The sequence below is a fragment of the Equus quagga genome, chromosome 4 (genome assembly GCF_021613505.1).
Source record: "Equus quagga isolate Etosha38 chromosome 4, UCLA_HA_Equagga_1.0, whole genome shotgun sequence".
NCBI lineage: Eukaryota > Metazoa > Chordata > Mammalia > Perissodactyla > Equidae > Equus > Equus quagga.
This window is the reverse complement of record NC_060270.1, coordinates 72,094,283-72,114,820: the sequence shown is the minus strand read 5'-3', so window position 1 is coordinate 72,114,820 and position 20,538 is coordinate 72,094,283. Positions and strand designations below refer to the sequence as shown.

The 20,538-nt window shown below is 53.6% G+C and overlaps 2 protein-coding genes across 2 annotated transcripts in view; one reads left to right on the top strand and one right to left on the bottom strand.

Moving 5' to 3' along the window:
- The first annotated feature begins 605 nt into the window (after positions 1-605).
- TMEM37 (transmembrane protein 37) lies at positions 606-7,013 on the top strand. The gene is made up of 2 exons (XM_046658531.1): positions 606-1,052; positions 6,160-7,013. The coding sequence occupies exons 1-2, from the start codon at positions 1,032-1,034 to the stop codon at positions 6,730-6,732; spliced, it is 594 nt and encodes a 197-aa protein (XP_046514487.1). The 5' UTR covers positions 606-1,031; the 3' UTR covers positions 6,733-7,013.
- Positions 7,014-8,834: 1,821 nt separating this feature from the next.
- The window catches only part of SCTR (secretin receptor), a 60,373-nt gene continuing 48,669 nt past the window's right edge, over positions 8,835-20,538 (bottom strand). Inside the window, exons 11-13 of the mRNA XM_046659850.1 lie at positions 17,270-17,361; positions 15,646-15,772; positions 8,835-9,524 (exon numbers count right to left, since the gene is read on the bottom strand). Of these exons, the coding sequence (XP_046515806.1) occupies positions 9,354-9,524; positions 15,646-15,772; positions 17,270-17,361 (390 nt within the window). The 3' untranslated portion in view covers positions 8,835-9,353. The remainder of the gene's footprint in view (positions 9,525-15,645; positions 15,773-17,269; positions 17,362-20,538) is intronic.

Here is a 20,538-nt window from a genome sequence, read left to right as displayed (position 1 = left end):
AACGTCCTTGGGTTAAGTCAAGGGGAGCTGCCCGCCTGCCTGAAGGAGCCAAAAACTTAGTGTAGTTCCGGAGAAAGGTCTCCCTTTACCTCAAGCAGGAACGCCCCCTCCCTACCCAGCACACACTTCCCTGTAACTGGGGAGGGACGGGGTCCTAGTTGGAATTTGCTGCCCTGGGAACCCCCCCTCCCACTCCCACCCCTTTTTGTGGTGGGGACTCTGCCTGCCTCCTCCAAGAACTCAGGCCTCATCAAAGTCGAGGAAGAACAGTGACTTTTGTTTTGTCCTATTTGCCTATTTGAGGGTCCCTGAGGAGCCCAGGAGGGAAGCAGGTTTGCACATCCCCCTGGGGTGGAGACACAAGCAGGATTGCCCCCGAAAATTCCACTCCGTTCACATTTACCGCGGGCCTCGCAAGACCCCGACCTTTCACAAATATTATCTCATTTAGTAACGGTGGCTCAGAGACATTAAACAAGCAGCCCAAGGTCACACAGAGGGTGGTGAGGCCGCCTAGCCCGGGCGCGTGCCTCCTCCCTCTGGACCCTACGCCGCCTGCAGACGCTCGGAGGACTAGGCAAGCTGGGGCTGGAACCTCCCCCGCGGGCCCGTCTGCCCGCGCCGTCCCGGCCCTCGGGGAATCTGCGCCCCAGGCGAAGTCCTCTGAAGTTTGGGAGCGAGGGCGTGACCCCGGGCCCCGAAGCCAGACCGCTCAGCGCTCCCCTCGTGCCAGATCCTCCTCTCTCGGACCTTGGGGATCGCGCCCCCTCCGGACCGGCTCCTCCTGTCCCCTCCCCGGGGGCTCCTCCAGGCCGCCCCGGTTGACTCAGCGTAAACCGAGCCGCCGAGGGCGGCGGGGCCGGACGCGCCCGGCCGGCGTTAATTGCTCCGTCGTGAACGCCCCCCGCCCCCGTGCCCGCCCCCCGCCGCCCCGCTCCGCCCCCGGGGACAGGTCCGGGTCCCGGGCGGGCGGCTGCAGCCGAGCGGCGGAGGCGGCGAGGCGGGAGCGCGCGGCCGGGCCCCAGCGCAGCATGACTGCCATCGCCGTGCAGGTACCCCAAGCGCCGGGGGGCGCGGAGCGGGCCGGGGTCTGCCCCCCGGGGGGCAGCAGGGGCGGTGCACCGAAAACCTGTGCCCGCCGCGGCCCGGGGTTAGGAGTTCCCCGCCGTGCCCGCCCCCTGTGGCAAGCCTCCGGGTTCAGAGGAGGGTGGGCGGGAAGCAACAGGGGGGCGCCCGCCCCCCAACGCTGCTCCAGCGGCGCCGTCTCCTTTCGGCCTCTGCTCGCGGCCCTGCAACCGCCCAAGGCTCCTAAACTTCTTGGGGACGATGTTGCTTCTTCTCTTTGGGGTCACCAGTGTCCATCGGCTAGGTTCCCCAGAAGGGGCCCTCCTTTTTAAAAACGAGGCGCATCTAGGGTGGAGGATGGACTGAGTCCACTTGGAGAGTGAGGCTTGCCTTATGTAACATGAAGACGCATCTCTGGGGAAGCCAGAACTTTCTTGGGCGGGGGCTAGAAAGACCATCTCTTCTCCCCAAAACTGTGTTTGGGGGCTCGGGTGGGGGATGGACTCACTGGGGCGCACGGACACCTCAGAGAAAAGACTCTCGTGAGGGCAGGGGCCCGCATCCCCGAAGATGGGTTTTCTCCCTAGAGTGGTGGAAGATGTTTGTGTTGGCCGAGGACCTGCCGGTTCCTACCCGCTCCACGCGGTCGTGCTGCCCTGCAAGGGAAGTCGGGCGGAGGCGGGACCGCTACCCTGCGAGCGAGCTTCCCTTACGCGGAAGCATCGCAGGGCTCGCCTCCTCCAGTCTCCGACTGCGCTGGCCGAAGGGTCAGAGGCGCGTTGACTTCGCACGCGAGGGCTCAGATCCCCACTACACTGACTCCCGTCGATACTGCTCCGCCCATTTTGTAGATGAGGTAACTGAGGCTTGGAGGTGAGGTCACCTGTCCAGCATAGCGACATAGCGTGGCGACAGAATCGGCCCGCTTAGCGACAGAATCGAGATTCAAAATCAGGTCTTGTTGGCTCCAAATCCCACTCGCCCTTTCTGCCTTTCCCTAACGGGAGTAACCCAAACCCACGAGAGAAACCCGAACCCACAGGCCACCCCCAAACCCCTTTTAGCCGGGACACAGCTGCTTTGGGGCGGGGGAGGGAGGAACGGGATGCAGCTAGTTCCTCCTCTTTGTTCTGGGGCATAATCTTGAGTCATGACCAGGCAGCCTCCTGGGACAGGCCCTGGGAAGAAGGGACAGGCAGTGAGGTGGGTGGGACCAGGCGTGGTTTCACCCCTCCAGGAGCTGACGGTCCAGTTGGGGAGAGAGACTTGTAAACAAGGATTTAGAGGAGGTATGAGAAGCGGGGGGCTAAACTAAGAGGTGCAAAAACTGCGGGAGGGATTAACTGGGGAGGGGGCCCTGCATGCTGCGCTCCGAGGGGAGGGGCAAGGGGACTTCAGCAAGGTGTGGGGGCCGAGTCTAGCGGAGGAGGGAGGCGGCGGTGGGAGGCGGCGTGGGGGAGATTCGGTGAAGCCCTGTGAGGTGGGCGCTGTGCCTGCTTAACGATACACCCTCCCCTTTGGGAGCACTTAACCACGTGCCGGGGCCTCTGTTAAGCACTTGGAGTGATAACTCATTTCAGCCCCACAGGAGGTAGGCACTGTTCTCTCTGTTTGTAGTTGAGGAAATGGAAAGAGGGAGAGGATAAATAACTTGCCAGAGGTCAAGCACAGCTAAAAGCAGGCTGGCTGGCTGGCTCCTGTGTTTGCATGACCCATGTGCCCAGGTCACATTCAGGGTTACAGGCTGTCACATTCAGGGTTATAGATGAAAAAAGGGGGAACACTTGCGTTTTTTTAGCAAGGAAAGTCAAGACTCAGAGATGAAATTGACTTGCCCAAGGTTACACAGCTGGGGACCGGAAAATCAGAGGCAGACTAGACTGCCCCCTCTCCTCTTGTCCATCGACCCTCCACTAACCATGGAGCTGCCTGGCAGCCCTCCAAGGAGATTTCAGGCCCGGGATCACTGAAAGCTAGCTGATGTCGATGCAGGCTGGTTAGGAAAGAAGACTCAAATATGCATTATTATTGTTACTAATATTATTAATAGCTCCCGGGAATTGGGAGCTGCTCATGTGCCAAGCACGTTTATATACGGATCTCATTTAATCCTTGGGAGTTTTCTTGGTGTCAGAGAGTTTAAATGAAGCCCTGGTTTGCGGTGGGAGAGGGAACAAAGAACCCACATCGGCTGTCTTCACTTTCTGCTCCTAGTGTGATGTCTCCGGGCCTGGAGATTAAAGTCCAGTTGTGCCCAGCAGCACGGGTGGGGCCGAGGGAGGGACAGGACGTGCCTGTTCTCCAGACAGCATGATGTCTAGGGTCAAAAGGGTTCTGGGGATTGTGCTCTTGTGACTTGCTCTCTGCACCTGGGGCTTTCCCATCCTAGGACCTCGTCCACCTCTAAGGGCTTTGTGACCTCGCCAGGTGCCTCCATGGCTACTGCTTTCCTGCAGGGACCACCACCTCCATTTTGTAGATCAAAGAGCAAGGGCCAAAGAGGTTCAGGAACCACGCAAAGGCAGACACCTTGACTGGTTTGTAGACACAGCTTTCAAAGTTCCCTTGGTTTGTTCTTAGCTGTCAAGCCTTTTTTCCCCTAACAATCCAGTACAGTCTCATGGATTCCCAGTGTCTCCCCCAGGGAACAGGGACCTGTCGTGGTTGCAGTGAGGAAGGGCCCTGGAGGTGGTTTCCTTACCCCCCAGCTTCGGCACCTGGAGCCACTCTAGGAAGCACCGGGTCACAGTTGGAGAACCGCAGCCCAGACTCCTCTGCAGCACCCCAGGCTGCCTTCCTCTCGGGCTCTGCGTTGGGGACCCTGACCCCTTGGGCATCCCTCTACTCTCTAATCCTTTTCCTCACCAGTAATATTGAGCCCTCACACGAAGGCCTTGCCCTTGGAAGGCCCCGGTCAGTATTTATTGGCCGAATGCATCCCACCCCTGCACGCTGTCCCATTGCTTCGTCAGCTGTAACAGGCTTTGTTTAGCTGAGTCATCTTGGGCAAGTCACCTGACTTCTGCATAACATAGATCCCCTCTTTACATCCCCTGCCCCAAGCTTCCTGCTCTGCCAACCTCTCAGGCTTAGGAGTAAAATAGAACCCTGCTTAGCAGAAGTGCTGAAAGCTAACTGGGTCCTTATTTGTGTTCCCGGGGCTGAAATTAGCAGTGGCTCCTGCTCAGGTGGGCAGGTTAGCTGACAGCCTGATGTTTCTGCTGGGGCTCTGACCGCAGGAGTGTCCCGGGAGCGGGACTTTGCGTCCCTCACTGAGAGATGTGGCCAGACTTGCTCCTGGAAGCTTCCATTTGCATAGGGTACAAGGTGCACCCCATAGTCCCTGTTCGGTTTCCCAGCAGTGACCATCACGCATGAGCTGTCTGTTTTGCTTACCTCCCAAACTGGGATGTGACCTGGGCTGCTCCCATATGCACTGGTAAAGGGGGTGATTTATTTTTATTTTTTTCTTCTGCCTGAAGCCCCCCAGCGTATAGTTGTGTATTCTAGTTGTAGGTCCTTCTGGCTCTGCTATGTGGGATGCCGCCTCAGCGTGGCTTGATGAGCAGTGCTAGGTCCGTGCCCAGGATCCGAACTTGCAAAACCCTGGACCTCTGAAGCAGAGCTTCTGAACTTAATCACTTGGCCACGGGGCCCCATGGGTAATTTAATTTATGATCGAGCAGGAGACTTGGTTTACAGGGAGCTTCAGATAGAAGTGACAGGGGCTGCAAACTTGACCATTTATTTATCTCTCGGCCCTTGAGCACCCACTGAATGCCCCCGTCAACACTCCCGGGTCCTGGGGACACAGCAGCCTCCAAACAGGAGGCCCTGCCCTCCAGGAGAGCAGAGCCTCAGGTGAGAGAGACAAACGGACTGGGCGCCTGACAGAGAATGACAGGAGGGGACCTTGTTTGGGTTGGGTGGGGAGGAAAGACCTCTCTGAGGAGGTGACATTTCAGCTGAGACATGAAGAATGGAGAAAAGGAGGCAGCCTGGAAGGCGAAGGGGGCTGGAGAAGAGCCCTTTGGGTGGCAGGGCCACTAGATGTGAGGGAAGAAAGCTCTTGGCTTGTCCCAGGCATGGAAAGAGGGCTGCTGTGCCTGGGTGAGGTGGCCAGGGAGAGTGCCCCGGGGGTGGGGGTGGGGGTGGGGGTTGGGTTGGAAAGGAAGGGCAGGGCAGGGCATGTGGGCCACGGTGAGGAGTTTTACTCTTTGAAGTATTTCTTTTGCTTTCTGCATCATCAGCAGTTGGGAAGGGCACCTGGGTGGTGTCCCCAGGCTATGAGATAAGGGACACCTCCCTGGACACCTGGCCCAGCTTGCTGGAAGAGAAGGGGGCGGCGCCCTCTTCCACTGCTGAGACCAGCTGTGGCGGGAGACCTCAGTGTCTTCCTCGAGACTGGAGGCTGCTAGAACAGTTTGGTTGGCAAGCTCTGGGTGAGGCAGAGGCTGAGCAAGCCTGGAGGGCAAGGTGCAAACACACTTCCAGTACTGAGGGAAACGAGGCAATAACACGGAGTGCTGTACCAAATGTGAAAGTGGAGAACCCGGTGGGTGGGGACTGGGTTAAAGCTGGCCGGGTGGGGGGGTGGAGGGGAGGGAGAGAGAGGGCAACACACCTTGTATTGATATGCTCAAGTCGGTGCCTTTCACCACCCTCGCTGCCTTCCCTGCTTGTTCTGTTGGCTCAAGGTCACACCAGCCAGGCCAGACAGGTTTTCTGAATTCAGAAGAGACTAGGATTTGCCAGTCAATAGAGTTTGGAGTTTTTACTCATGATAAAGATCATTAAAGAAGGAAAGGTCAGGAAACTGGACAGTCAATGCTTATCGGTCTTGAGAGGAGGATGGGAACGGGTGGAATGGGGAAAGAGTTCCCCAAAGAAGCTGGGTCGGTGCTGGTGCTGAAAGGTAAGGAGGAGCTGGGGGGGGAAGCCATGAGGAAGGGCCGGCATGCAAGGCTTCCCGGGAGACCAGCCCAGAACACGTGGCTGTGGGATGCTGGAAGGCATGGTCAGGGCCTTCCCTGATGAAATTGGAGGGGTGTGGTGGGTTTCCCTGTGACTCGCGGCCTCTGTGGTGTCTTCCAGGCCCAGAGGCTGCTGGCCCAAAGGAGGCCCCGCCGGTCCTTCTTTGAATCCTGCATCCGGACCCTCATCATCGTGTGTGCCGCCCTGGCCGTGGTCCTCTCCTCCGTGTCCATCTGTGATGGCCACTGGCTCCTGGCTGAGGACCGGCTCTTCGGGCTGTGGCACTTCTGCACCACCTCCAACCAGACTAGGCCGCGTTGCCTCAGAGACCTGAGTCAGGCCCACGTGCCCGGGCTGGCCGTGGGCATGGTCCTGGCCCGCAGTGTGGGCACCTTGGCTGTGGTGACCGCCATTTTTGGCCTAGAGTTCCTCATGGTGTCCCAGGTGTGTGAGGACCTCCGCTCACGGCGCAAGTGGGCCTTGGGCTCCTTCCTCCTTCTCGTGTCTTTCATCCTCTCCTCCGGGGGGCTCCTGAGTTTCATGATCCTCCTTCGGAACCAGGTCACACTGATCGGCTTCACCCTGATGTTCTGGTGCGAGTTCACTGCCTCCTTCCTCTTCTTCCTGAATGCCATCAGTGGCCTTCACATCAACAGCATCACTCATCCCTGGGGCCAGCCGAGGAAATTTTAGGCCCCCCTCCAAGGACACTGGGTTCTACAAGAAAGTGTGGTCAAGATGGGACTTTTCCAATATGTGACCTCTGGTGGGGCCAGGGTGGGACAGTGACCTTGAAACTGCTGCCTCTTAGCCAATAACCTTTGGATGGTTGGCCAGAAATGGCCCAGAGGCCTTTGCAGCTGGTCTGCAGGGCCAGAAGCCAAGAGGTGCCTCAGTGCCACTAGCTGCACAGGCTTAGCCAAGTTATTAGGATGTTGATTTTAGAAGAAGAAGAAACACATTTTTAAACTCTCTTCTTGAATCCTTCTTCCCGGGACGGAAATAGGTTTGGAAGCAGCTCAGGTGACTGTGCCTGGGCTGGCTGCGCAGCCAAGTGCCATTCACACCTGTTCCGTTGACGCTGCGCTGGGATGTGGGCTGGAGGGTCCCTGGGGCCTTCGGGATTGCTAAGAGTGGGTCACTCTTCCAGCTAAGAGTGTCCAGTCGGGGCCTGAGTCTTCCTCGCACCAGCTCCAAGGGCCTTTGTGCACATTTCCCTGCTCTAGCTTTGGTCATGCCAGAGAGGCAGAGTTCAGGATTCCCTCAGAATTTCTTGCACACAGTAGGATTTCAAACTATTCGACTTGATTTGACCTCTGCCCTTTGGGGGACCCCATAACCCCTGGATAACCCCAGCTTCCAGTAACTGCTGTCCCCTCTGGGGACTCTGCCTGTGGAAATCCTGCCTTAACTCTTCGAGAAGAGTTCTTGAGCAAGCCCTTCCAGGAGGACTTCTGATACACTGTCCTCCCTGAGGGGAGCGTGTGTGTCCATCTTTGGTAAGAGTCAGATGGCCTCAGGTACCATTTTTGATCCTGGGATACGTTTCAAAGAGCACGTATCTGAACCTGCTGGACTCCAGGGGGTAAAGGGGACCGGCCAGACCTTGGGTAATGATTAACAACCATCCTGGGGACGACTGCAGGTGAAGGGGACCAGGAACCAGTGGAGATTTCCAACCTTGCTGGCAGATCTGCATTTTTGTGCATCAAATTGCCCCCTTTCCAGTCCCTTTTCTGCCCAGAAAGTGGGGGTTTTGCCCTCAGGCTGTTTCATCCTCCACTGGCCCCTTCCCCCTCCACCCCTGATGAATTCTGGCCTTCCCAGCTCATTCTGGCTGCTCCTGATTGCATGGGGTTTTGGTCTCTGCCCTGCCCTTGTCACTGCAGGTCCCCTTCCTGGACTCGGCTGGGCACCTATACCTACCTCTTGTGAGTTTTAAGAAACTTTTATTCTAAGATGCATGCAGTCCGTGGAGATCACTCAAAAAAGTTGAGGTGGACCAATCTGTTCTTTGGAGAGCAGAGCTCATCACACATACAGGCTGGGTTCTCAGCCCTGGAAGATGGCTACCCGGCCTTTTCCCTCCAGGAGCAAGGGGTGCAAAGGGGTGACTGCCTTGTCTCTGCAGGGGGTTGGTGCAGAGGTGGGCAGCCAGGGCCCAGAGAGGGACAGCACTTGTCCAGGGTCACCCAGAGCCAGACTGGAGCTGGGCCCACCCACCGGCAGGATGCCCTTTCCTCTACGTGGGGGAGGAGTTGTCTCCACTTCTGTCCAGAATGCTTTCCCCTGAGCACTAGTAGGCTTCGTTTTGTGAAAGGGCTCAAACATTTAGTCCCATCATCTGGCAGGGAGGAGCACTGATATTCAAGGGGACTGAGATCCAGAGAGTAAAGGGTGAGACTAAAATCCCCAGTGGGGCGGGGAGACAGACCCCTATCCTTCCGTGTCCCCTGTCCTTCCCTGCCTGGAGTGGGGAAAACAGACACAGCCTTGGAGCATGGGGGTTTGAAACCAAAGGGCCTGGACTGAACTTCTGCCACTTCCTTGCTGAGTAACTTGAGCAAGTCACAGGAAGGACCTTGGTGAACCTGTTTCTTCTGTCAAATGGGATCCTGCCCCATGGCCTGCTGTCCCTGCACCTGGGGCTGTGGATAACTACCTGTGAAAGAGCTGTGAGAACAGAGGGCTGCCTCCTTCCCCATTAGGGTTACCAACAGGGAGCTGCAGGTCCTCACTGTGACTTGATCAGATTAATTCAGCTGTTGTCTTGAAGACTCTAGCGTGAGAGGTGCTGGACAGGTGAGTTGCCGTGAGGGGTGGGGAGATCCTAGGGCCAAGGGCCTCGATTTCTCATGTTTCCTGGGCTTCTAAGCTTGTCTCTGAAAACTGGAGGGGGGCAGTGATTAGGGAAGCCCCCTCCTCCAGGAGGGGTAGGGGAGCGAGCCAGAGCATCCTCCCTCGCATCATTTCTCAAGGGCAAGAAGACTGACAAATTCAGACCAAATCTCATCCCAGCTACCATTTATTTCCCTGCCCCCTTTTGGGACCCCTGAACTGCTCTTCCCAGAAGAACACGGTAGACCCAGATCCCAGGCCCTCTTCCTGCCCCAGGGAGGCCCCAGTTCCTTCAGTTCTGAGGAATCATCACTACCACCCCCCCACCCCCACCCCAGGCCTGGAGGAAGGGTGTTATTAGTCACAGGAGTAAGCATATGCTGTCTGCTGGGAAGACAGACTGTCCTGCCACAGTGTCCAGCCCTCTCGGGACCTATCTTGGCCTCTGGGTCCATGGGTGGCCCTGCTCCAGCCTCTCAGATGACGCTCGCCCTCCAGGTGCTTCGATTTGGCTCCGGGGCGCTGGTCTTGGTGCCATGGGTGAGGCCACTGGTGCCGTTGCTGAAGGAGGAGTTGAGGGCCATGGGGCGCAGTGTGAATTCACGGAGGTGCCACTGCTGCCACTTCTTCTGAACCTCCAGCTGCACCTGCCCCCAGAGACAAGCCATCAGCCAGGGAGGGAAGAATGACCCTGTGCCCTAAGGCCCACTCCCTGGGGACCTCCACATGGGCCCTGCCACCAGCCCAGCAGTCATGCCTTCCCTCTCCTGCAGGCACCCAGACAGACGAATTCCAGCCCGATGTCCTGTAGGTATGGGGGACCCCTCTCCCCTGGGCACTCTGACCCGCGATCTCACTATATCTGTCCCAGAAAAGGGGCTTGTGGTTGTCTCACAAACTCCAGAACTCCGACGTCCAGACTGTCGTCTGGGACAACAGGAGACATCCCCATGAAGCCACCCTAGCTCAGAACTTGACTTGGGGCCAGGGAGTTGCTCTTTGGAATTTTCCTTCCTGATCCCCAGCTGTAGAAGCAAAACCTTTGAGCCTAGGCTTGATGCTTGATTTTTTGAAAACATCAGAGGTTATTCCCATTCAAGTGTGGTGAACCAGATAAATGGTCAACAGTCACAGCAAGGCTGGACTTGTGTGCAATACCGTATCCCAGTAGTGTTGATTGCGCAGATTGCGTGTGCCAGGAGCCTTGCTCCTAACCCAGATGCTCTGGGCCAGGGCAGAGACCCCAAGGTAAGTGTGCAGCCCCCCAGGGAGTCAACACTCATTTGGAGGTCTCAGGATTGATTGACAGGTCATCTGAATCTCCCATTTTACAGATGGGAAGACTGAGGCCCAGAGAAAGGCGGTGACCAAGATCACACATCGAGCAAGCAGCCAGAACATCCAGGAGCTGCTCCATTTCCTGAACTTGCCTAAGGATAAGAATCACCCAGAGTGCTTGTTAAAAAAAATTCTCAGGGTCCAATCCAGACCTACAGAATCCATTTTGGCTGAATTAGAAACTGGGGGTAGGGCCCAGCAAATGTTTCAACACGGCCTCCGGGTGATTCCGTTGCTCCCATGAAGTGAGCTCAGACTCCCAGAGGACAAGCCCAGGCGTCCCCTCACACCACACCCCCCTCCCCATCACCCTTTCCAGGTAGCTCCTTCTGAACTGGAATCCAGTGGCCTGGGAGCTCCTCCAGAAATCCGGGCAACCCAGGACACTCACCTCCCCGTTGAGAAAGCAGTAGAGGACGGCCACCACCAGGCCCTGTGGAGCGAGCAGGGCGTTAGTGCAGTGCTCCGGCCCCCAGTCCTTGAATCACCAGCCCCAGGCTTGCTTCCCCTCAGGAACGTCCCCAGAGCCTTCCCACACCTCTCTCACTCCAGGAGCGACTGGGTCTGCCTCTTCTGGGCCCCTCAAGTGTCCCTGGCTGTGTTGGCATCATCCAGCACAGGCAGCTCCTCTGGGGCAAGGATGGAGTCCCTTTCGTCTGTTGTCCCCAGTGTCTAGCGTGGGCCTCCCTGGCACATGTGTGGTGTCAGGAACATTGAAGTAGGCGCTGCTCACGTGGGCCCACGGGGACGCGGCAATCACCTAAATTAGTAAGGTGGGCCACTCAGGAGAAGCCGGGAGTGGCAGCACCTGAAGCACGCCCACCCCACCCCACTGGGAGGGTTTGGGAACAGCCCATGTGAAATCCTGGATCCTGTGTGGGCTCATTTTTCAAGATAAGCTGGAAATCTGGAGATGGTTAAACATGGACAACTATTCAAATTGAAAAACATATGTAGTCAGAAGAAACCCTGTGCGCAGGTCCTGGCCAGCCAGCGGTGCAGTGTGACCTCCCAGCTTAATGGACCCATGAGCGCATCTCCTCAGTCAGGGGCCTCAGGGCTGCCTACGCTTCATGTTCCCTGGTATGGTGGGGGTCTGCCTATCAGGACCCTCCCTCCCTGGTATCTGGAGCTTCTGTGTTCCTGATGGTGGGCCCCCCTCCTCCCGGGTCCCGGCATAGAGCTCTGCCAGGGTAGGAACTCCAGTCTGGTATGTGGCATCTGAGTGTAAGCGGCCTGCATGGAACCAGGAGCTGTGAACAGGGTCTGCAGTGTATGTGCCCTGCTCACCCCCTCAGGGACCCACCTCGGGCAGCCTGCCCTTCCTCTCTGCCCTCAGGCTTTCCTGGAGCACCCTCCCCCTCAGAGGCCTGGGTGCCACAGCTCGGAGGTTGGGTGGCCCAACCCCTCCATAGTCCCATCCAGGCCCGCCCTTAGCCACTTACTACATTGGAAAGGACCCCAAAGAGTGAAGGATCAGCTTGTCTATGGTGCTTCAAACGTACGACTGCTCAGGGGTATTGGCATTTTAACAGGACTTAGTGACAAAACTGGAAGGATTTGCTTTAGAATTTCCAGCATCAATGACTGCTGTCTAGAATGGGGGCAATGGGGGGGGGGGGGCGCGGAGCAGAATACTTAAGGCAGCGATTTCCAAATTTGCTGCACATTAGAATCACCTGGGAGCTTCTGCCCAGGTTGCACTTTGTACCCCAAATCTGAATGTCAGGGTGGGAGCATCAGCAGCTTTGAAAGATCCCCACATGTGGAAGACTTTGAAATGAAACAGAGCTGGATTTGGAGCACAGCTTGGCCTGCGTAACTGTGGGATTCTGAGTTCCAGGTGCTTCACTTAATCCTTGGCAAAGCCCTGGGAGATAGGTGGGAGGATCCCCCCCCCCCCCCCCACCCCCGTACAGGGGAGGGAACAGAGTCACAGGGGTTTGGGTGGGCCTGAAGCTGTGTGTGTTTGGCTGAGAGCTGGCGGTCAGGCTGCTGGCCGAGGCTGCTGCCCAGCTCCTTGGGCCCAGGGTCGCCTAGGCCTCTCCTGTCTGGGCCTCAAGGATCCAGGGACACATTTTCACTGTTCAGGTGAGGATAGGAGTGCTGGGGAGGAAAGTTAAGATGCGCCCCAGGTATATATGGGGCAGGCCTCACACAGCCAGCAAGTTTAAGAAGTTCCACAGTTTTTATACAATCATTACAAATGAAGTCTTTGAGGGGCCGGCCCGATGGTGCAGCGTTTAAGTTCACACGTTCTGCTTCGGCCGCCCCAGGTTCGCCGGTTTGGATCCTGGGTGTGGACCTACGCACTGCTTGGCAAGCCACACTAAGGCAGGCGTCCCACATGTAAAGTAGAGGAAGATGGGCATAGATGTTAGCTCAGGGCCAGTCTTCCTCAGCAAAAAGAGGAGGATTGGCAGCAGATGTTAGCCCAGGGCTAATCTTCCTCAAAAAAGAAAAAAAATGAAGCCTTTGAAGAATTTTAATGACATGGAGAAATGTTCACATTGGGCATGATAGAGAATTAAACAAACCGTGCAGGATAGAAAACCACACACAACACAATCTCAATTATGTGTCCATCTGTGGACAACTATAGGTGTGTCTTCCTGGATGGAAAAGAGAATTAGAAGTAAACACACCAATGTTTTAACAGAGGTTATTTCTGGGTTATGAGATAATGGATGAATTTTTCTTTTTCTTTTAACTCTTCCTTATTTTCCAAATTTTCTACAATAAGCAAGTATTATTTCTACAAGCAGAGTTAATAAACTTTAGTTTTTAAAAATATATGACAGTGATAATAGTATTGTCATTCTCTATGTTCTTTAAGCCTTCTTTCAGAAATACATACTAAAATATTTACATTTGAAATAAAATGTCTTGGATTTGCTTAAAATGATGGGGGATGGGGTGGAGGAAGTGGATGGGGATAGAGATGAAACAGGACAGACCAGGAGTGGGCAGTGGCCACATGGGGGTTTGTTATGCTGTTCTCTGCGTTTTTTGTATGTGGAAGAAATTTTCCACAATACAAAATTTTTAAAATATATATTATATATAAGTATATAGCATAAATATGTATAATATATAATAAAATGATACATATGTTTGTATGTGAACAAAGATTCTTTGAAAAAAAAAAAACCTGTCAAAGAGCCTTTTCCTTCATAATCATTTCTAGGGGAACATTACGAAAGTGCTTTTGGTTTTTGCTTGACAAGTCGTTTCTCCAGAGAAGCTAAATGGCCATCGCTTGGCTAGACCACAGCCTGGCACATAAGCCCCAACTCCAGGGGACAGGAAGTTGCCATCCACACAGCGAGGTGGCCACCCACTTCTGTGAGCTGCATGGACCTGGAATCCGTCCCCTGCTAAATGGGCCACTGTGAGCCCGGCCTCCCCACACGTTACAAGAGCAGTGGCATGAAAGCTTGGCCCAGAGGAAAAGAACCAGGGCTTACACAAGAGGCTGGGTTCTCTGGGGGGAGTCTGGGCAGAAGAGAGGCTCAGCGGAGGCAGAGGAGACAGCCCTGGGGTGGGGTCTGAAGACACGGGTTAGGGCAAGACCTGACTCTGCTTAATGTGTTCCCGGTGACATGTTCTCCTAGAACCTGTGAGTGACAGGAGGACCCCCCCAGCCACGCCCACCCTGAGCAGAACTCTGAGAATGAGAGAGGCTCTGAGCCCCCTCCTGGAGGCCGAGGTCTCCCTAGTGAGGAGGACCCTGCAGGATGATCGAGGTTGTTGGGGACAGGCGGCTTCTTCAGGAAAACCCACTGGGAGAAATTTCTCTCAGGCTCCAAAGTCTATAATTGCTAGGCTTTTCCAGGAAACTAGTTTGTTTTCATCTATGGATACTGTAAATCTTGAAACAGATTGTGTTTCTATCTTTGCTTTGGCTACCGGGAAGCTCCAAACCAAATTTATGACTTGCCTCTTCCACTTTCATAGGACTTTTTTTTTCTTTTCTTTTCTTTTTTCCCCGAGGAAGATTAGCCCTGAGCTAACTACTGCTAATCCTCCTCTTATTACTGAGGAAGACTGGCCCTGAGCTAACATCTTTGCCCATCTTCCTCTACTTTATATGTGGGACGCCTACCACAGCATGGCATGCCAAGTGGTGCCATGTCCGCACCCGGGATCCCAACTGGCGAACCCCGGGCCCTGAGAAGCCGAATGTGCGCACTTAATCACTGCGCCACCGGGCCAGCCCTTCATAGGACTTTTTTTTTTTTTTTAAAGATTTTATTGTTTCCTTTTTCTCCCCAAAGCCCCCCGGTACATAGTTGTATATTCTTCATTGTGGGTTCTTCCAGTTGTGGCATGTGGGACGCCGCCTCAGCGTGGTCTGATGAGCAGTGCCATGTCCGCGCCCAGGATTCGAACCAACGAAACACTGGGCTGCCTGCAGCAGAGCTCGCGAACTTAACCACTCGGCCACGGGGCCAGCCCCCCTTCATAGGACTTTTATCAAATTTGTTTCTGTTTATGAACAACTCAATTTAGGTTTTTTCTTTTTTCACTGATTCCTCATCTACTTTTTTTTGTCCCCCGTATGTTTTTCCTGAAAGGTACATCATATTATTTTTAGAAGGTGATAGCTGTGAGTAAATACACAAATAATGTTGTGAAGTTTGGGATTCATGTTAAGGGTCCTTCCATCCAAACATGTTTACTACTTTTTATTAACCTTACAACATCTCGTTGCATTAGTAGGTAGGTGATCTCTCCCCTTGCTTTTCTTCTTTCTTTTTTTAAGTTGTTTTTTATTTTTGGTAAGTTGTGTATGCACATGGTTTCAAAGAGTCAAATGATTCTTGTCACAAAAAACAGCAGCCTCCTGACACCCCCGCCCCCATTTCCTGTTCCTCAGAAGCAACTATTTGGAACTTTCTTAACTGATTCTAAATAATATGCTGATATTGCTATTTCTGATCTTTCAGTTTGGGGCATTTTCTATGGACTTCCCAGTATGAAGATGAGGATATTATTCTTTCAAACACCCTCCCGCCCCACCCCCACCCTCCCACAATGCTCCTCTTCTGGCGCCACTTTTTGATGGCTCAGCGATGGCTCTCAGGCTTACGTGATTCTGACTCTTTATGTGCCGTGGAGAGTTGAGCAATAGCGTGTGCTCCGGTGCCTTTTCCCTTTCGTTTTCCCCAGAGTCAGTCCCTCTCTCCTTAGTTTATCCCCCACCCTCACTGGAGCAGTGGGGAACTTGGGTCTCACTCAGAGTCACACGGCACAGTGACGTCCCACCCTGCTCCTCTTGAGTCTCGGCCAAATGAGGCATCTGCCTCCCCAAAACGCACTGCTGGACTCTTCCGGGATGACCCGGCTTGCTGTGTCTAAGACTTGCATTTTCCTCGAAGGGAAGAGAACTCTTCTTTTCCCCTTAAAGTCACGGTCCCTGAAGCTTACCTGGAATGAGCCGAGGGCCAGTTCAAAGAACAGCTGAATCTCCATGGCGTCCTCCGGGGAGAAGGCAAAGACAACATAGTGGATTCCAAAGAGCGGGATCAGCAGGAGGGTGGACTTGGCCAGCCGCCTGGGGACACAGAGACACTGCAGTCTCCCGGGCCTCCCCTCCCCACGGGCACAGACTCCACGGACCCCACCTCGACCCCGGCTGCAGGGGGCTTGGCCACAGTGTCTCCAGACTTTTTCGGTTTTATTTGTTTTTTCAGAAAATTTCCAACTCCCACTTGCCCATCACCCAGAGGCAACACTTATCAAGCCATGGCCAATCCCAAAACTTTCCCATCATGCCTCCCTCCCTGCGGTAAAGAGAATTTGAACACGGATCCACCCAAATAACCTTACTCATGAATTACGTTGCATGTGTGACCACCACTCTGTCAAACGTATTATTAGCAAAGCCAGCATTCTTATTGGTTTGATAATAAATATCTAGAGGGAGAAGTTCTTTTATTTCCTTCCCAGATTAGGGCTGCAAAATTTAGCACATAAAAATACAGGATGCCCAGTTCAATTTGAATTTCAGATGAACAACGGATACATTTTTTTTGGTTTAAGTACTAACAAACTCTTCGTTGTTTATCCAAAATTCAAATTGAACTGGGCCTCCTGTATTCTATCTGGCAACTTTATCCTGGATCCCAAGCTCCACCCTACCTTGGAGCCCATGCTGTAGAGTTGTCCTGGGGAAGCTGTCACCAAGTAAGCCAGGCCACTGCCAGATTCTCGATACTCACAACGTGGCAGAGAAAGCCTCTGTCCGAGGCTGGTATGTCTTTAACATCTATTAATGGGCTGAATTGTGCCCCACCCCCCAAATCCACAAATTGAATCCCTAACCCCCAGGACCTCAGCATGTGACTGGATTTGCAGAGAGGGCCTACAAAGAGGTGAGGAAGCAAAAATGACGTCTTTAGGGTGGAGTCTTAGCTCAATCAACTGGTGTCCCTATAAGAAGAGGAGACCTCAAGGAGGCACCCACAGAGAAAAGGCCATGTGGGGACACAGTGAGAAGGCGACCACCTGCAAGCCAGGGAGAGAGGCCTCAGGAGAGACCAAACCTGCCAACACCTTGATCTTGGACCTCCAGCCTCCAGAGCTGTGAGAAACGAGTTTCTGTTGTTTAAGCAATTGGTCTGTGGTATTTTGTTAGGGCGGCCCTAGGAAACTAATACAGCATCTCTCTTTCACATCTTAAAGGTTTTAAGGTATTTTTGGATCACATGTCTCCTTGAAAATCTGATGAAAGCTATAGTCCTTTTCCCCTGAAAAATACACGTACCTATACAAATTTGTTTGAATCTGGGTCGCTGAAGCCCGTCTGCAGACTCTAGGCTCGCCCCAAGGTAGGGTCTCTGCTTCCTGGGATCCTGCTGCAGATTTCTTCTCTCTCCTCCCCAGCACAGTGTCAAAGGCTTCACAGTGAGACCCATTCACCCCTCTCCGCCAATTTGCATTGTAAACCCCTTGGGATAAAACTTAGCACGAGTTGGGTAAACAGCAGGTGCTCAGTGAATGCTTGCTGACTGACTGACTGAATGTGCCTAGGTCTTAGGTCTCCACTTACTTGTAATGGTTCACTTCATTTCCTCTTGTTTCTTGGGTTCTAAGTTTTCTCATCAGGATTCTTAGGATGTTTATAAAAAGGATGAAATTAATCTGTAAAACACAAGGCAGAGGTGGGGCTAAAGGTGATTTGCTTTCCCAGCCACCTCTACTGGCCCTGGCCCTGGCCCTGAGGGAGAAGGCAGTGCAGACCACACCCAGGATGGCACATCACTGCTCCCCACTACAGACCCCCCAACAGGCCTGGTGAAAACAAACTGCCCAGAGGCAATGGTGGACACAGCACCCACTCCCAGCCCCGGGCTGCAGGAGCTCTAAGGTTTGCTCATTTGCAGCAGATTATCAACACTTGGGATGCACTGGAATCCCCTAGGGCTGTTGTCCAAATGCAGGGCTGCAGGGGGCCTGAGAGTCTGCATTTCTAACAAGCTTCAGGGAATGCCAAAGCTGCTCCTTGGTCTACATTCTGAGTAGCCACACCTTACAGCAGAGCTTCTCCAAGTTTAGGGTGCATATCGCCCAGCTCCCTTCCACCACCCCAGAAATTACAGGTCAGAAAATCTGGGGTGGGGCCTCAGAATTTGCATTTTTAACAAGCTCCCGGGTGATGCTGAAGCTGCTGGTCTGGGGATCACATTTTGAGAACCACTGCTTCAGAGCCTTATAGAGTCACTTTGCAGCCCAATCACCAGCTCCAGGAAGCCATCCTTGATTACCTCCCTTTCCTGATTCATTGTAGTTAGGGCTGATGTGACTGTGTAATAGTACTTGAAATACTTGAAAGAAGCCAAATGTATGCATCTGTCAAACTTGTGTGTATGTCCATTTATCTGCCAATTCGATCAAAGCTTTCTAAAGGACAGGAATGAGTCTCTATTTTTTTTCGGTGTTCCCTCTCCCAACTCCAGTCCTCAGTGCTGGGACATTATGAAGTTGCCCACATGGTGGCATCTCTCCTCCCCTCTCACCCACCAGCCCCGGCACCATTAATAGAAGCAGGGCTCACTGGAATTGCCCGGCAGCCTGGGGCCTGGGGACACTTGCCAAAAGACAGGATTAGTGGCCTGTCTAGGAATCCTAGCCCAGTGCTGCTCCTTTTTTCTTTTTCTTTGAGGAAGACTAGCCCTGAGCTAACATCTGCTGCCAATCCTCCTCTTTTTGCTGAGGAAGACTGGCCCTGAGCTAACATCAGTGCCCATCTTCCTCTAGTTTATATGTGGGACGCCTACTACAGCATGGCGTGCCAAGCGGTGCCATGACCGCACCCAGGATCCCAATCAGCGGAACCCGGGCCGCCGAAGCGGAACATGCGCACTTAACCACTGCACCACCGGGCCAGCTGCCCAGCGCTCCTTCTTTAGGACACTGCTTCTCAGCTCATTATCCGTTCTGCTTGCTCTGAGCTGGCTGTGCATGGTGTAAAATAATAAACGCTATTTTATTTTATTTTATTTTTTGTCTTAAAAGTTGTATTTTAGGGGCTGGCCCAGTGGCACAGGGGTTAAGTGCACATGTTCCGCTTCAGCAGCCCGGGTTCCGCCGATTGGGATCCCGGGTGCGGACATGGCACCGCTTGGCAAGCCATGCTGTGGTAGGCATCCCACATATAAAGTAGAGGAAGATGGGCATGGATGTTAGCTCAGGGCCAGTCTTCCTCAGCAAAAAGAGGAGGATTGGCAGCAGATGTTAGCTCAGGGCTAATCTTCCTCAAAAAAAAAAAAAAGAAAAAGAGTTGTATTTAATTTAGCAGGAAGCACTCAAAGGCAAAAAGAAAAATCTTTAAGATACCAAGAATGAGTCTTAAATATTGGAACTCTCAGCCCTGTGTCAGGCTGGTGGGGAGAGGTCTCGCATCAGGAGTGCCCACCGAATGTCCCTCAATCACTGGATAGACCCCAGCCCGTGAAACCAGCCTGGACGCTGGGGCTGGGCGTCCCTCAGCCGGGGCTCTCCCAGGCTGAGTGGTCAGAGTTCCAGAACAACAGCGAGATATCTGGCCGAGCTGAACGAGGAACCGTCCTCCTGTGGGAGTATGTGCAGCCATAGCGAATCGGTCGGTCAAATGATTCCCAGTGACATGGGAAAGCTCACATCTATTGCTAAGTGAAAACAAACAAACAAACTAGGATACAAAACTATATTAAGCATTTTGAAAAAGAAAAGCACGTGAGGGGCTGGCCCCCTGGCCAAATGGTTAAGTCTGCGCGCTCCGCTTCGGCGGCCCAGGGTTTCACCGATTCGGATCCTGGGCGCGGACATGTCACCACTCGCTCATCAACCATGCTGAGGCTGCGTTCCACGTGCCACAACTAGAGGGACCTACAGCTAGAATATACAACTATGTACTGGGGGGCTTTGTGGAGGAGAAGAAGAAAGAAGATAGATTGGCAACAGATGTTAGCTCAGGTGCCAATCTTAAAAAAAAAATCATGTGAGCTCAAAAACAGGAAGGAAAAGCACGTTCACAATGTGTATCCAGGTGTGAAAGCTATGGATGATTTTATTCCCTTTTACTTTATTTTATTTTTTAACTTTTTTTTAAAGATTGGCACCTGAGCTAACGTCTGTTGCCAATCTTCTTTTCTCTTCTTCTTCTCCCCAAAGCTCCCCACTACATAGTTGTATATTCTAGTCGTAGGTCCCTCTGGTTGTGCTACTTGGGACGCCTCCTCAGCATGGCCCTGACAAGCGGTGCCATGTCCCTGCCCAGGATCCCAACCGGCAAAACGCTGGGCCACCAGCGCGAAGAGCGCGAACTTAACCACTCGGCCCGGTCAGGCCCCAATTTTACTCCCTTTAAAAAATTTCATTTTGTATTTACCAATTATTTTTTACATGAATTCCATTATTTGGGGGAAACAAAAAGGACATGGGATAGCCTCCCAACCAGCCCCAAGAAGTCACCCAGTCAGCGGAAGAGGGGGCTGCTGCCCTGTCCCACGGCCTGTCTCTGCTCCAGCGAGCCCTGGAAGGGCACTTTCAGTCACCAGGTCTTGCAGTCCTGGGTCCCTCTGAGCCCTGTGCACAGCTGAGGGCTGATTCTGCCCACGAGATGACCCCAGTGTGTCCCCGATGTGTCTTCCTTCCTCTGTCCCCCCCTCTTTTTTTTTGGGGGGGTGAGGAAGAGTGCCCCTGAGCTAACACCTGTTGCCAATCTTCCTCTTTTTTTTTTTCTCCCCAAAGCTCCAGTACATAGTTGCATATCGTAGTTGTAGGTCATTCCAGTTCCTTTATGTGGGACGCTGCCTCAGCAGGGCTTGATGAGCCATA